The sequence below is a fragment of the Monopterus albus genome, unplaced genomic scaffold, assembly GCF_001952655.1.
Source record: "Monopterus albus unplaced genomic scaffold, M_albus_1.0 scaffold213.1, whole genome shotgun sequence".
Lineage (NCBI taxonomy): Eukaryota > Metazoa > Chordata > Actinopteri > Synbranchiformes > Synbranchidae > Monopterus > Monopterus albus.
The window spans coordinates 549,733-565,387 of NW_018128093.1; the positions used below are offsets into that span (position 1 = coordinate 549,733).

The window sequence follows — 15,655 nt, forward strand, 5'->3', positions numbered from 1 at the left end:
CAGGAACTCTGAGGTTAGAAGAATGTGTCAGACCAAGCTTGTACAAGCAGCTTACTGTACTCATCCAACTGGACAGGATCCTCACAGAAAGTCTGCAGTGAGACTATGGAGATGTAACATCCATCCATCCATTATCTATACCACTTATTCCTGAAGAGGGTTGTGGGGGAGCTGGAGATATGAAGATGTAACTCTGCACAAATTTCCTAAAACACGTGGTGAAACAATGTGTTACATAGCAGCACATCTTTAAACCAGTTCACCAGGAACCGACCATCTTGTGTTGTTTTAACGTCCTCCTGCACATTTTTCTTGTTAATGTACACATTATGGTGCATTGTGGGTATTTTGGCTCTATGCTATGACGAAAACACAACCTAAAATGGAATACCTGCTATTCCTACCGGTGAAGCAGAGAAGGGGAACCCTCACCTTCACCCTCACCTCTGTGACATGCAGTTTACTCCCAGGCTAAAACAGTAGCACATGTAGTAATATACTACTCTACTGTATTGTGCAGGTATTGTTAGAATATTATGTGAGTAATAAGAAATGCAAACACTTGTAGCCTGTTCATGTGAAGAGTATCTTAAATTAAATGTTATAGTCACAGGACATTCTAACATAACAATTATTTAAAATTACACACACACCATTATTAAAACCAATGAATCATTTACAAAAATAAATATTGACATACAGTATATATTGTACTGTATGTTTTGTGTAACTACTAGAAAATACTGTATCACATCAGACTTCGTTGCTTCTATTCAGTCTTAAACTATACAGCTAATCCATCCTTCTTAGCTCTCTGACCATTTGTTACCTTCACCACCTTCGGTTTTAGGGTCCTTTTTTAAGAACTAGCAAATTTCCCTGAAACTCCAGTTGGGCTTGTTGCACCTGGTGCTTGTTAAGAATCCTGGGCAATCCCATGCGAGGTCAAAAGTCACTGTTTTATGCTACCTAAGCCCGCCACTCCTCTAAACGTCCCTTAAGCCTGCAGATTGATTGCATATGTGCAGAGAACTGTTTTGAAGTGAGGTCCCGAAGCTGCACAGTGCACCGGGTCCCTGGGTTACACTGGGGGAAGTCGCTGTGTTCTGCTTTACACTGGCCTTCTCCTCGCCCATTCTATCTGTTCTTCTCTATTCTCGATTATTAATGGCTCTGCTCATATCTGTTAAACTGAGATTACCTAAAAATATATCCTGAACATATGAGGTCAGAGGTCATTGCTGTGTGTTTCCTAAACCAGCTATGCTAAGTGCAGACCGATGGGGAATAATTGAAAATGTGTGTAGTAATAACTGACGCTTAGATGTTATCACTTCAACCTGCGGACCATATGGTGCACACCTTCATGAGCCATGTCATCCTGAGGATCCAGCCTCTAAGTCATTATGCAGCTTGAGTTTGAGACCCACCTTCCTTTTTCTCTAACAAGACATGTTTATTGTATTTTTTCTGTGCAATCCAGGAGTCTTCCATACAATTAAACATTTAGGACAGTTAACACAGATGCCTCATTTTGTGAGGAAAAATCTTGAGATGGCTCCAAGTCTCCAAAGCTACTGATGGTGTAAGTCATCATCATTTCAGTGATCTGTGATGGACTTGTCTTTCAAAATGGGGGATAATTGTTTTGGCTGAGAGTCGTCAGATGTAGGCTCACTATGTAGCACAGCATTAGAAGTTGTTTCCAACCTGCAGCTTTCAGCATAATTGAACGGTATCTCTCCGATTTTGAAATGAATTACGTGGAATAGCTATATAACATAATGACTTGCCTTATATGATGCAGTGGATTACTGCAGTACTATAGAGAAGCTCTCTATAAAGGAGAAAGATGGTTACTGCATTAACATTTCATTTTTCAAAAGCACAAATAATCCCCTGTTAATTTACATCTTCCAAATAAAGTAAAGCCTGCTTTAACACTTCAACATGATTATGAACAGGGTCTGTTATAAACAACTATGTGTCAGTTTTTTATCTTTCTATACACAAAGAGTACGGAGTTACTTAGTCACAAGTCGTTTAAATGTCCACAGAAAAATAAGCTGTACACTGTAAATCATTTCAAGCTGGTTCCACTTAGAAACGCTGCCCTGAAAACATGAACTCAGCTTAGGTTGAACTGTTATTTCAGTTTTGTTTCATGACTTTGGAAAATGTAAAAATACCTCATCTAAGTGAACTGAATGTAGAAAACAAGTTCAGTAAATTAAAGATGACACAACTGTTTTAGTCACATGGTCAGTCGCTACAGACAGATTTATGACATTTTCCAGTTCGAAGGGTCAGTTTTTCATCTGACATGAAGAACTTGCAGCTGCAGCTGTTGGAGACACGTTGTACCAGAGTCAGTACAAAGGCAGCATGTGAGGCCGCGCCCGCTGGCTTCGCTAGTTCTAAGTGCACTGAATTCAGTCATGACCTTCATCGCGGTTTGCATAGTTTTTATTATTATGATTAAAAGAAACAATCATGACCTAATTTAATATGTATTAAAGACACACACACACAAAGTCTCCAACAGGAATAGGCTCATCAAAATACAAACAACAACCAACCAGTTTGAAGTCAGCACCGAGGCATGCTGGGAACTTTCTTTAAAAACTTAATTTAATGAGTTGAGTGGACTTCATTCAGCTCATCATTTCAAGTCAAAAGACCTCAAGTCAGAACAAGTCAGGTTCTAAATATCCTGGTCTGATATTAAAACCAGACATTCTAAGTTGAATTAACATAAAATTAACAAAACGTACATATTTACATCGCGTTAATAAAAAAAGCTTAGTTGATTCCACTACATTTCTGTGTCATGTTTTACAGTGTGCAGTCTGCTGTAGTGTTAAAAGTGTGATCCTGTGGCTGAATGTGAACGTGTCCCGGCCAACAGCAGCTACACCTCTGTATTTCAGGGAGTTCAGTGGTGGATTTGTCCTCAAGTCCAGAAATTCTCTTGGTCTCATAAGGATTTGTGATGTTTCCTTTTGTTCCTCCTCCTCCCCTCCCTCTCTACAGTATTAAGCTACTTTGGTTTTACTTTCTCCTTTGTTCAGTTTGTTTCTGTCCTAATCTGTTATCACCTTCAGCCCACAGGGAGACATCAGAGGACTGTCAGAGCTGTCTGGAGTGTTCCCGTGACAACGGCTGTGTGCGTTGCCCAGAGCGACTCTTCCTATTCCTGCAGAGGGAGGGGATGTCGCACCACGGGACCTGTCTCCACGCCTGCCCTTCTGGACACTACGGGCAGAGAGGGAAGGACATCAGCCGCTGCATGAGTACGTTTTGTTTCACCTGCATAGATCCGATATCAGGTCTCTCATGACTCATTTGTCTCGAGGCCCAAACTAGTAGTGGAAATGCTTAGTTTTGTCAGATGAAAAGCATTTACTTCACTAACAACAAACAGTGCCCAAATACACAGAGTATACAGATTTACTGAGATGCACCTTGTTTAATCTGTCCCAGAAACACGCTGTCCTAATCAAAGAACAAAAAAATCTTCTCATTTACTGAGAGGTTTATTTGACTAAAGCGATGCCAGTAAGCCCAGTTCTTCCTGAACTGCAGCTGCTGATACCAGCACCCGTCTACCTGATAGCAGCATTTCTAACTAAAATTCTTTCTGATCTGACCTAATCTTAGGAAAGAGCAACAGCAGGAACCAGCCTGGCTGAGCCACTAACTGCAAGCAGCTTTGGAGACAACACAAAATAGGGACTAGAACTTATGGAAAACAGCTGCGACATGCAACCAGCCCAGTGCCAGTTTCTGTCGCATGGCTGTACTGTAGTTTATGTAGCAAATTAAACCACATGCTGTGATGACTTGAATCAAAGTCTGGAGGTAGCATGAGAAGCCCAGTAGCTCAACATGTCAGGTTATCTACAATCCAATTCCAAGACAAACCCCATCACTGCTCCAAATACCGTATGATACGATCATTTTCAGACCTGTACAGTAGGTTTGATTAGTTACTTCCATTTCTAGCCAACAAACTCTAACAGTCCTGTAAACATTTGGCCCTTCATGGGTCTCATATCATATCTCACTGCTTCATCCTCTCTGAAACAACATTTTGTTGGTGTATTCTTATAAGATATATGCTACTATGATGCCCTGCTCCAACACAAAATAAATCACATTAAGAAAAAATCGTTATGCTTAAACTTTAGAGAAAAAAAGGTAATGCTTTATTTTACAGGTCTGTAAATCCCTGTTTATTTCTTTTTAGAAATAAACAGGGATTTCCTAAGATGTTTTCCTGGGAGGAAAAATATCATTTGGTACTAATTACAGGTAAAATTAGAGAGCTGGTTTACTTCCAGTTATTTCTAAATGCCAAGCTTGCACAAACCTGAGGACAGAAGGTGAACTACACATGTAGAATGTGAAATCTGACCACAAACAACCATTCAGTTCAGCATAAATGACAATAACAAACTAAACTCAACTCAGTCATAGAACTTTGTCCCTGTTTTTCTGTAATTAATACCTGTAAAATAAAGCGTTACCAAATAAATAAATAAAGCAGAGACCTTACTCTCGGATTCCACCAGTTTTCTGAAGAGAGAAGATGTTGCAGACTGTTTGGTGACTGGCTGTGTGACGTCTCCCTCCTCCCTCCTCTCAGAGTGCCGCTCTGTGGAATGTGAGCACTGTTTCAGCCGAGACTTCTGCACCAAGTGTAAGCCCGGCTTCCAGCTGTACAAAGGCAAGTGTCTGACCAGCTGCCCAGAAGGGACCTTCGCCCACCAAACAGACTGCCTAGGTAAGTGAGACACACCACAAACACAGCTTGTATTATTTAGAGAAGTTATTTCAAATGAAAGGAGGCACTGTAATCTATTAACTTGACTGAGTCTTAAAGTGAGCAACAGTAACTACAGCAAACTTTAATCATCTTCAGTGTGTTGTGCCCCACCATATTCCTTTGAATCAGACCCATCTAATTAGCATTAGCATTTCTTGATTAATGCTAATACAAAAATCTGGCATTTCCCCAAACAGAATAAACAGTGATGCACTTTATAGGTTAGTTAATGATGTACTTCATGATGAAAACAAACGGGTGAGACTTATGGATTAGTCAACATATTTCAATACTGTTGATCAGCTGTAGAAGCCAGTGCAGAGTGGTACACGCAGGCTGGAAACCAGAGCAGGCCCCTCCTCGTATGAGCTAACCCAGTCAGTCGAAAATGACAGACACTGGCTTGAAGTGCAGGACGAAGGCAAGTCTGCACACAGAGAAGTAGACCACTAGATGATGAATCATATAAACCATTCTGTAGTAGATTTAGGAACCCAGGAAAACCAGGAAATAGCAAACAGTGCCATGACTTTTACTTGTGACTGTACACATTTTAAATGATGTTTTAAGTTACTGTCTGTTATGAACTAAAGACACACTGACCCCGGCCAAAACACTCTGCAACGGATACATCAGTGAAGCTAATCTGAGAGGTTTAATCAACAGCAGACCTGTTCTTTATCTTGGTTGTGCTTTGTGTTTCTTCCTCTTCTACCGAGCCGATTTTACAGAAATAATACAACTAATGTGATTGTGCCTGTTTTGGGAAACTAGAATTTTTCAGGAAAGACAATGAAACAAATAATTTTATATGGATCAAATCACTGTAGCATGTTTAAATTTAAATCTGTTTTATTACATTAAATCCTGCTCATGACTTAATGATACATCTAAACTACAAATACTGCCTCTGTTTGGGACACGGTGTCTTATTATTGAAATTTTCCTCTAAGAACCAGTTCTCATCTTCCTCTAAGAACCAGTTCTCATCTTCCACTGGTTCTCTGAACACTCGTTTACTTCGTTTCTTTCTTGTCACCCACTTTTCAGCTAAATCTTTTCTGATTTAGAGTCAAATCTTCAGTGAAACACATGATTCTCATTAGAAGTCATTTAAATTGATCTTCATATCTCATCGTGTATCATCCCTCCTTTCTAAGTGAGATACATTAGTGAGCTCACTCATCATCGATGCTGCTCGGGACTCCAGATCCCCCCTCTGCCGTCCACCTGTACCATCTGCAGCTACTGTTGTTTCTTGGCATCGTGAACACATCTGGTTTTAATGGCGATGTTAAGGTTTCATGGCTGACTGTTGGAACACACCTCAAGCAACTCCAGAAGAGTCACTGGAGATCTATTTCTTTCAAATCTGACAATGGTAATGATGATTACCAAGAAATGCTATCCAATCTTGGCCGAGGCTGCTGGCTTCTCCGTTGTGGACCTGATGGAAAACCTTGTGGTGATGGCCTTTATAGGTGACGTCACTCATCAGCAACCAGACGCTACGAGTGCAGTGCCCCGTGTGTTAACGTATCGGCTGGCATTCACAGCGGTGTAGCTGCCAGAAGACATTGTCTTACCGCTGCATGGATTATGTCTGAAATGTACTTATTTATCTTTATTATCTCACTCTGTATTTTATAGCACATACTTCAGCTAAAACATTATTCCTGGGGTGTTTACCTGTTATGGAAATTTTCTTCCTGCTGACCTTAAGCTTCCCTGAATGGATCACATGTGAAACTAATTAAGAAGCTGGCTTCTGCAATTCCAGTTGTTTCCATTATTGTCTGGTTTTGTAAAATACAATGAAAAGCCTGAATTTCAAATTAATTTTGTCTTCTGGCATTAAAACATGTTTATTTAGCTCATAGCTTCTCTTTCCGATCCCCTTCTCTCTCTGTCTTAGAGGACTGTGACCAGGCTCCACTACGAGAATGGAGCGAATGGAGCACCTGTCTCCGTAACAACGTCACCTGTGGCTTCAGGTGGGGCAAGCAGACCAGGACCCGAGGGGCTGTGCAGCCTGGGAGAAGGGCGGAGGAGAAAGCCACTTTGCTTTGCCCGTCCCACGCTGAGACGCAGAGGTGCAGAATGAAAAAAAAGTGTCCCACAGGTGAGGAGGGAGGGGAGGAAAGATGGGGGGAGGTGAAAACGGCAGATGCAATAAGGGGCTGGAAGAACAAACTGCTTCTAGAGCAGAGTCTGATACAGCTGATCATTCAGTTGATTTATTCTTTATTGTGTTGGACTGCAAATATCTGCAGATTCCCCTCATTTTTTGCTCTTTCGTTATGTGCACTGTTGACACACGTGCCGTTTTTCTGACCCAGTAAATAATTCCAACATGTTGTTTTCGTTATGTGCAGTGTTGACACACGTGCCGTTTTTGACCCAGTAAATAATTCCAACATGTTGTGGGCTGAAATGAATAGTTTTCCATTTTTCCGGAGCATGGTGTAAAAGTGGAGGAAAACAGACTTACCTCTGGTCATTTGTGTTCAGGTTTCCTTATCTGTGATGCAGGTCTGATGTTCCTGCAGAGCCAGAAAACACTGAATCAGGTTTAGTCATCAAGTAACAAGTACAAGGAATTCAGTGTGGTCCAGAGACAGTTTACAGTTTTATACTGTCCTTATTAAAGATGGCTACTGCCTGGGGAAAGAAGCTATGGAGGTGGCAGGTGTTTTAGGAAGAGACTAGCAGGGGGGTGAGGGGGGCAGATATGGTCTACACACTTTCTTTGTGACCTTGGAGGTGTAGATGCACAGTGACCGAGGAGGAAAGGACTGACTCGAACTGTGTAGAACCGCACCAGTGGCAATGGTGGCACTTTAGTAGCTGCTGTAGAAAGCACACGCACTGCCAGGTCTTCTTGGTGATGGAGGATACAGGCCCCATTTGAAAACCTGCCGAATGATGGTTATGGAATGTGTGAGACTCCAGTTACTGTCTTTTCCAGAATGAGCCATGGAGGGGGCGGACTTGTTATGTCTGAAACTAATATTCACCTCCACAGTTTTTTGTGTTCAGCGCTAGATGATTTTCTTCACACTGACTCCAAGTGATGGGCCTCTTCATTGTAGGCATCACCTTTAATTAATGTTGTGTCATCTGCGAAGGAGAGAGCACAGAGCTTTGGGAGGGAAATGTTCAGGTGCCTCTGTTTACTGAAGTGGATATCAGGGTCCACAAACAGGATGCGGATGTATCTGTGGGGGCTGTCTATGTGCTGTAGAATGTGGTGGAGGACTAAGCTGATGAAACCTTCTGCCTACCTGTTGGCTCTGTATGCAAAGTGCACGGGGTCCTGGAGGTGGTCGGTTACTGATCTCAGGTGCTGTAGGATGGTTTGTTCGTTGTTACTGTGGGTTGTCCTTGATGAAAGGTACTGACATTCTGTAACTGTAACATGTTGCCCACATTGAACAAGCAAATACAGCATGATTGTTTCTCCCAAGAGATGCTTCCAAGCCAGACTTACTTCAATACATCAAGCTTGTTTTCAGGAAATTCTGTTTCATAAAGCAAGTTCTGAGTTACAGTCATTTCGGGTGTAAAATTCACCATCACCTCACTAGCTTAGCCTCGCTCTCGCCATCCAGCTGTGCTTTTATTACTGCCGCACCGTGAACGTCACTGTCAGACCGCAGCACATTTCAGTCGGTCTTTTCTTAGTCTCATTACGAAACATCCAGCAAGTTTTTCTGACACTCAGCCGGACAAAATAGCTTCGCTTTTTTAAAAACATCATGGTTTAGGTTTGGTGAGGGTCGGGGAAATATGGTGGTTTGGGTTAAAATACCACCTTGTTGTGATTAGGGGACTTTAGTTGTCATGATTACAGTAACATGCACATGGCTCAGGTTAGGGAACGGGGTCCCCGTTAAAATAAACCAGTGTTGACTATCGGTAGGAAATGGTAAAAGGAAACAGCGATCCCCTGTGGCACAGGCCAGTGTTTCCACCGTGACCTCCTTCCTGTGTGGACTCACGTTTTTTGGGGTCATTTACTGAAAAAAACTCATTCTGTTGTTTGTCTTAGGCGGACAGTCTCAAAACATCCCTCGGATCTTGTTGTGGTGCTTACCTGTTTGTGTTGTGAATTATTTTGTGTTTCAATCACTACAACACTGTCAGAACTTTGTTTATAGCAAATTAAATACAACACAAACAAGGTACAAACCAGTTTCTGATGACTTCATGAGGTGGAACAAGTGAAAGGCTGTGGGAAATACTTCTTCCAAATGTTTATCCAGTTTGGAACAGGAAAAAATCCCACTGGGTAATTCCTGTGTAAGAAATGTTTATAAGGGAAAGTTAAGGGCAAAGTGTCAACAAAGTCAAAAAGCAGCCTTATTAAGGAGAAATGCTGAGAGTTAGAGGAAACCCACCCCAGTATTTTCTTAGTCTTTTAAAATCAAACCAAGCATTGATTAATATTGCTGTTTGATTATTGAGTGGCGTCACATTGACTTGAACCCTGTGCAAACATCCTCAAAGATACATTTAAAGACTCATCCCAAGAGTTTCTGCCCTGAGCTCCAATAAAAAAAATGTGGAAACAGATGTGAAGACAGCGAGTATGTTGATGAAGAGAACAATAACAGACTCGTCTGGCCACCTCGTTCGGCTCGACTAAAAAAAGGACTTGCATTTCCTTATGTTGGCTGCTCCGTGAGACAGTAACACCTCCTCAGCTTTAGCATGCGTTTTCTATCCAGCCTCTCAGGTTTGGTAAAACTTGCTGAAACAGGAGTAATTGTGTGTAGGCGTAATGCTCATCATGTGTTCTGTGTTTCTGAGAAGAACCTGAAATTACACTCCCAAGTGCAAAAAAGTATTCTGAAAGCCTTGAGTTGTGAGAATGCTGTCAACACTGGTTAAAATTATATTGAAGAGAACAAAACAGTGGTTCTTCAGGCCCTAATTCATAAGCTCTCATCAGTAATAGAGCTATTATATTGGAGACAGCGTCTGGCTCTTGTTTTTAACTCTGCATTAAATTAATGATGAACTTCATATTAATACTCCAAAACTTAAAAGGCAGCGGTTTCTGCTTTCTGTCCGAGTTGTTGTTGTGGTTCCATATTTTCTTCCTTTTTACACAAAAAGTGCAAGAAGCTGTGAAACGTATAAGTAGCGCTGAGGAATGTACAGAGCTCTGCTGTTTTTAACTTTGTCCAAACGGATCTGAAGGTCAACGGCAATTTTTGCAAAAGCTCCGCAAGTATTCTTGTTTGCGTGTGTGTGTGAGCATTTTCTTTCTTCTCCAGTACAAGCCATATCATTTGAAGTAATTATCATTATCACTGTCAGATCATATGTCCAGTGGCATTAGCAGAGGGAGTAATCTGATCTGGCCCAAGTCTGGCGCAGTGATCGGGCCAGTGAGCCCAACAGCACACATCTGGGGATAAAAGATTGCTGTGGCATCTCCACAACATTCCTCTCTTGCTCCAGATTAGAAAGCTCTGGTCCTTTAATTCCTATTCTCGTCATCTTATTGTTTTCAGATGATGAGGAAGGACGTCGTCTCATCTTCCATCCCCTCTTCTCTCCTTTGCTTTTCTCATCATCTCTTTGCCGGTGTCAACAAACTCCCCTGGGCAATCACAAGGCTTTGGTGCTTGTTTTCCTGGCAATTTAGCAACACCTGACATGGATAGATAAGCTGTTACGTTGTCAGGGAATGTCTTGGCAAAGCAAACATATTTCCATTTGCATTTGTGTTCTCTTATCAGCAACTGAGTGGTGGCTCAGAGAATGCTAGTCACAGGTTCAAGTCCCAGTCAAGTATTCAAAGTGGTGCAGTCCCATTTGGATCAGCATACATTTAGGTAACAGAAGTAACCTTCACTCTGTTCAAAAGATAAATAACTAAAAAAAAAACAGGCAGTTGTTGAAAATCATTCACTCCAGTTCTGACTGTATTTTTCAGAATCCTCAGACACACTACCTGCTTGGACAAACACTCCATCCGCTGTAACATACAGTAAAAAAAGATGTTTAACCCGTTTCCCAATTTGCCTACAGGCTACCATCACTGTTTTCATTCAGGAACAACTTGGAAATCAGGTAACATGAGAACAGAATATTTGTAGCCTGTGATGGCTGGAAGAGTCTGCGGGGATTCTGAAAACAGGGTCATGACAGCAGTACATGTTTTTAAATGACTTATCTAGTTAGTTAAGAAACTGATAGTTACCATGACGCAAACACATGAGAGGCTCAAGCTGGGGATTGGTTTTGGTGAGAAAAGTGTAACTGGAAGGTTGGCAGTTCAATTCATGGACCACTAATGTCCAGTAAACCTGGATGGATCAAGGTGAAGAGCAAAAAAAAGCACTGAGATCCAAGAGGACAAGTACAAAGACGAGGCTGTTGTCTGAGGCCAGGAGGAGATCGCTGGTGACTTTCACCAGAGCAGTTTCTGTACTATGGTGGACTCTAAATGCTGGCATAAAGGGAAGATTGGATGTTGGTCTACAGTTAGCTAGGGTCAAGAGTAGGCTTTTGAGTAGATGTGTAATTACAGCAACCTTAAAATCCTGTGGAACATAGCCTGTTAATAGAGAGAGGCTAATCAGATCTAAAGCTGTAGTACTTGATGATGCATCTGTGAGAGTTGTGGGAAGTTTTTAGATAAATATATACAGAAGTATATTTACAAGATATTGCACTGAGGGTTTTGTCCTGTTATGCAGCCATGGGTTAACTGTTCATCAGAGTGACGGCCTGGGGGAAGAACCTGTCCAGGTTGTCTTGGCGTACAGTGACCTGGCTAACAGTTCAAACTGTTTGTGTCCAGGGTGTGAGGGGTCTATAGCAATCTTCTCAGAATCAGCTTTACTGGCCACGTGTGTTGGACACATGAGGAATTTGACTCTGGTCATTTAGGAACTTGAGTAGTCTGAAACTACATTCAAGAAATAAATTCACTTTGTCTTCCCTAATTCCACCTTCATCTAAGATGGTATCTTCTGGCTTCTGATTGACTGAACACACCTGATCCAAATAATCAGCAGTGATAGGGCATGGATAGCTGGTAAACAAACAGAGCAGCGGCCCTTGAGGACCGAGATTGGCCACCCTGACTCTGATTATCCATCACAAACACGTCTGGCTGGGAGCACTACCTCCTCCCTCTGCTTAATATATTTAAGTAAAGTGTTAAACGGAATAAATCTTCCTACTCTTTGATGTTTCCCACGTCCTGCCAGAGCATTTTTGTCTCCATTTTCTCTGATTTGTTACACTCCTGCTGTGGAACAACACATTGTAAAAATACACAGCTGCCAGGTCAAATACTTGATTTTATAGCATTTCAACTCACTGAATCACGAGTGCCAGACATCAACTCGACATTTTATTTGTCTGAGGATATCACTCACTGAAGTCGGCCAGGATGACAGTTCGGTTCATTTTACTGCTCACACTAGAGCCTGCTGGTGATACATCCAAGTGTGTTTGAACAACCAGGAGGTTGCAGACAAAGCCACAGGTAGAGGATTAACCAGGGTAAGAAGGCTCCGTGGCTGTCAAGGTGTGGATTATGTGGCTGTTTCAATTTACTGGGATTCAAGCAGAACTCCTAGGATTTTAAAAGTCAAAAACAGTCAAATATGTTTGTGCCTCACTGTAATAAGGTGTTCAGCTCATAGTCAAAGCGACAAAAACCAATAGGAACCCAGAATCTTTTTATCCACTGGAGTGTAGGACACCACACATCACTTGGCTGTAAATTTACTGTAACCAGCATCCATCCATTATCTATACCGCTTATTCCTGAATAGGGTCACAAGGGGCTGGAGCCAATCCCAGCTGACATTGGGTGAGAGGCGGGGTCCAACCTGGACAGCTCACCAGTCTATCACAACCAGCATAACAGGGAAAAATAACAAATCACAAGCTGTGTAATTATTCCATGCACAACTTGCTAACTCAAACAGGCCCTTCTTAAATACGGTCTGCATACAGTATATAATTGTAAAATCACTTCTGCAGCTACAGACACATGTTTGGTGTTAGTTGTATTTCTGGTGGTGATAATCTCCCATAGACAGATTCATTTTCTCTCTTTTACAGAAGGTGAGTGGCAGTGGAGTTCTTATTTAGGATATAAATAAAACTGAAAGAGGCTGCATAGCCAGTGTTTCGTGATGCAGTGCAACACTAATGTAAACTGGAGGGAAGCAGCGGTATCTTTGGTTGAGATCCAGCAGCATCTGTCTTGCATCTATATCACAACAGGCTGGCACACGTCCATCCCTCATTATTATTTCCTTAGTGCTGAAGGGTGTTGATTTTAAAAATCTTTCAAATCAAAAAAAGTGAATGCTAGTCACACCACAAAACTGAAGGCCAGTGTGGCTTGTTGCCTGGTCATTACTTTTGCCCTCTGAATGCTGAGAAAGCAAAGATTAATTCCTACAAATGATTTCTCTTGGGAATAGATGGCTGCAGCTGCACAGCACATGCCTGTATCTGCATGCTATTCTTACCAAAAGTTCATATATGAATTTGTATTTCAGAAAGTATTCAGACCCTTTCAAGTGTTCCACATTTTGTTGTTTCAGACTCATCTTAAAATGAATTCAATTAAATGGTTTCAGTCTACATTCAGTATTCCACAAGGATAAAATTAAAACAATATCACATTTACATCAGTATTCAGATCCTTTGTTATGACACTTGCAACTGAGCTCTGGTGCATCCTGCTCCTATCAGTGGCCATTGAGATGCTCCTACAGCTTTATTAGAGTCCACCTGTGCCTAATTTAATCTACTGAATTTAATTAGGAAAGGCACACACCTGTGTGTATAAGGTCTTACAAGTTGGTGGTCTGTGTCAGAGTGCAAACAAAGCCATGGGGTTGAGAGAACTGTCCACAAACCTGCGAGACAGGATTGTGTCAAGATACAGGATACAAGAAAACTTCTGCAGCATTGAAAGTGCCTGAGAGCATGGCGGCCTCTATCATTCTCAAATGGATCCACTGGTGATGCTGCACTAATCTTCCTGTCAACCTCACACTCAGTGGGACTATTGCTATGAGCCATTCAGTCCTTGTCAGTAGCAATATGTCTAACACCAGCTTGTGAGTCTCATGTATTACATACATGAATCATAGAGATAACCTTCCGTGAAAGTGCATAATTGAAACTTGCTAACAGTTTTAGCCCTGTACCATCATTTCTTAGCACTCACCCAAGGTCTGAAGCTATTTCCCAAATCCTCATAGACTCTTCTTATGATGTAGATTTTAAAAAGTAATCTTGTCCAGTCCAGAAAAAAAAGGTGAAAGATTTTGCTTTTTAGAAAAATAAAGATGGCAACAGGAAATGATGTCGTCTCTCACACTTTTTCTGAGCCACTTTCACACAAAGCTAAAGTAAAGAAGTCATTTCCTTTCACCATATTTGTTTATATGAGATGAATGGACATAACTGAGAAACGGATTAAAATTATATTATTCCTGGACCAGATTATTATTATTATTACAATTTTTTTAGAAGAGACCGTGAGGACTCAGGAAAACACCTTAAGAATTTTGGTGACTGCTATGAAATGATGCTACAGTGTTAAAACAGTTGGCAAGTTTCAAGTTTCTATACTTTCATGGGGGATTATCTCTGTGACTCGAGTGCATGTAATAGAGGCGAGTCACAGGCTGGAGCTACAGTAAACCAATAGGAGCACGATGGGTAGACTGTGAATAGAAGCAGCTGAAGTGAGTTTCCTCTGTAGCCTGGCTGAGCTCAGCCTTACAAATGGGGTCCAGAGTTCAGACATGTAGATGGACCCCCAAGTAGAGCTGCTGCTCCTTCATGTCAAAAGGAGCCCGTTGTGGTGGTTTGGGTATCTGATCAGGATGCCTTCTGGGTAACTCCCATCAGAGGTTTACCCGGGCCACATCCCACAGGGAGGAGGCTCCAGGGTAAATTCATACATGCTGGAGAGATTGTATATCTTATCTACCTTGGGGTCCCCCTGGAGGAGCTTAAGAACGTTGCTGGGGAAAGGGACATCTGGACTGCTCTGCTAAATTTGATGCCCTTGTGGCCCAACTCTGGAAAAGTGGTTGATAATGGGTGGCGCTCCATGGCTTATCAGGTTGGCTAGAAGTCTGGGGAATACTTGCAGCCACAAGCATTTAGGAGTCCAGTTTGTTCTCATCCTTTATCTTGGGCCCATGTACCCCGTTTGCCTGTGGACCTAAGTGTTCAGGAAAATTTATGTCACTAAGATATTAAAAAGTCTTGGCTCTCCTTGTTGTTGGTGATTTCCAAAATGTTTTATGCTGGTTTATCTGGCAATCTACTTTCAGTTCTTTGGTCTGTTACACAAGTCTCAAATCAGAGTTCACAAAGATTAAAATGCATAAACCAAAACGTCTGCCAGTTAGGAGTTCCTCCAGGTGACTTATGGTGGTGAACTGACACTTATCCAAGTGGTGCTTGCAGCCCACAATGTGATGTGGACTGGACATGTCCAGCCCTGGCTGCTGACTGCCAGAAGCCTTGAAGAATTAAAGATAGGATCAGTGTTCTTGTTAAGAGGTGATGGGTCCATTATCCTACTGCTCAGCGTTTTGGAAGGCTGGTGTGGAGGACTGAAAGGGTGTCACAGATGTTCACTGACGGAACAAACACAGGCCTTCTCATTCATCCTGAATGGGGACCAGAACCAGGTGGAGCTCAGAAAAATGACACATCAATGAGCAAAGATTTAGTTGGATCTGGTTGAACCTTTTGTGTAAAGTAACTCGACATCATCCGGCGATGTGTTACTCCTGATCACTTTGTAACATGAACACA

General features: G+C 41.8%; 1 protein-coding gene across 2 annotated transcripts in view; it reads left to right on the forward strand.

The window, feature by feature from the left end:
- Positions 1-15,655, forward strand: part of rspo4 (R-spondin 4) — a 31,970-nt gene that overhangs the window by 2,833 nt on the left and 13,482 nt on the right. Inside the window, exons 2-4 of one of the 2 annotated variants that reach the window (XM_020619056.1) lie at positions 3,105-3,293; positions 4,649-4,786; positions 6,744-6,950. In XM_020619056.1, the coding sequence (XP_020474712.1) occupies positions 3,105-3,293; positions 4,649-4,786; positions 6,744-6,950 (534 nt within the window). Of the gene's footprint in view, positions 1-2,837; positions 3,294-4,648; positions 4,787-6,743; positions 6,951-15,655 lie in introns of those variants that run through there. The other variant, XM_020619055.1, reaches the window with a different exon arrangement.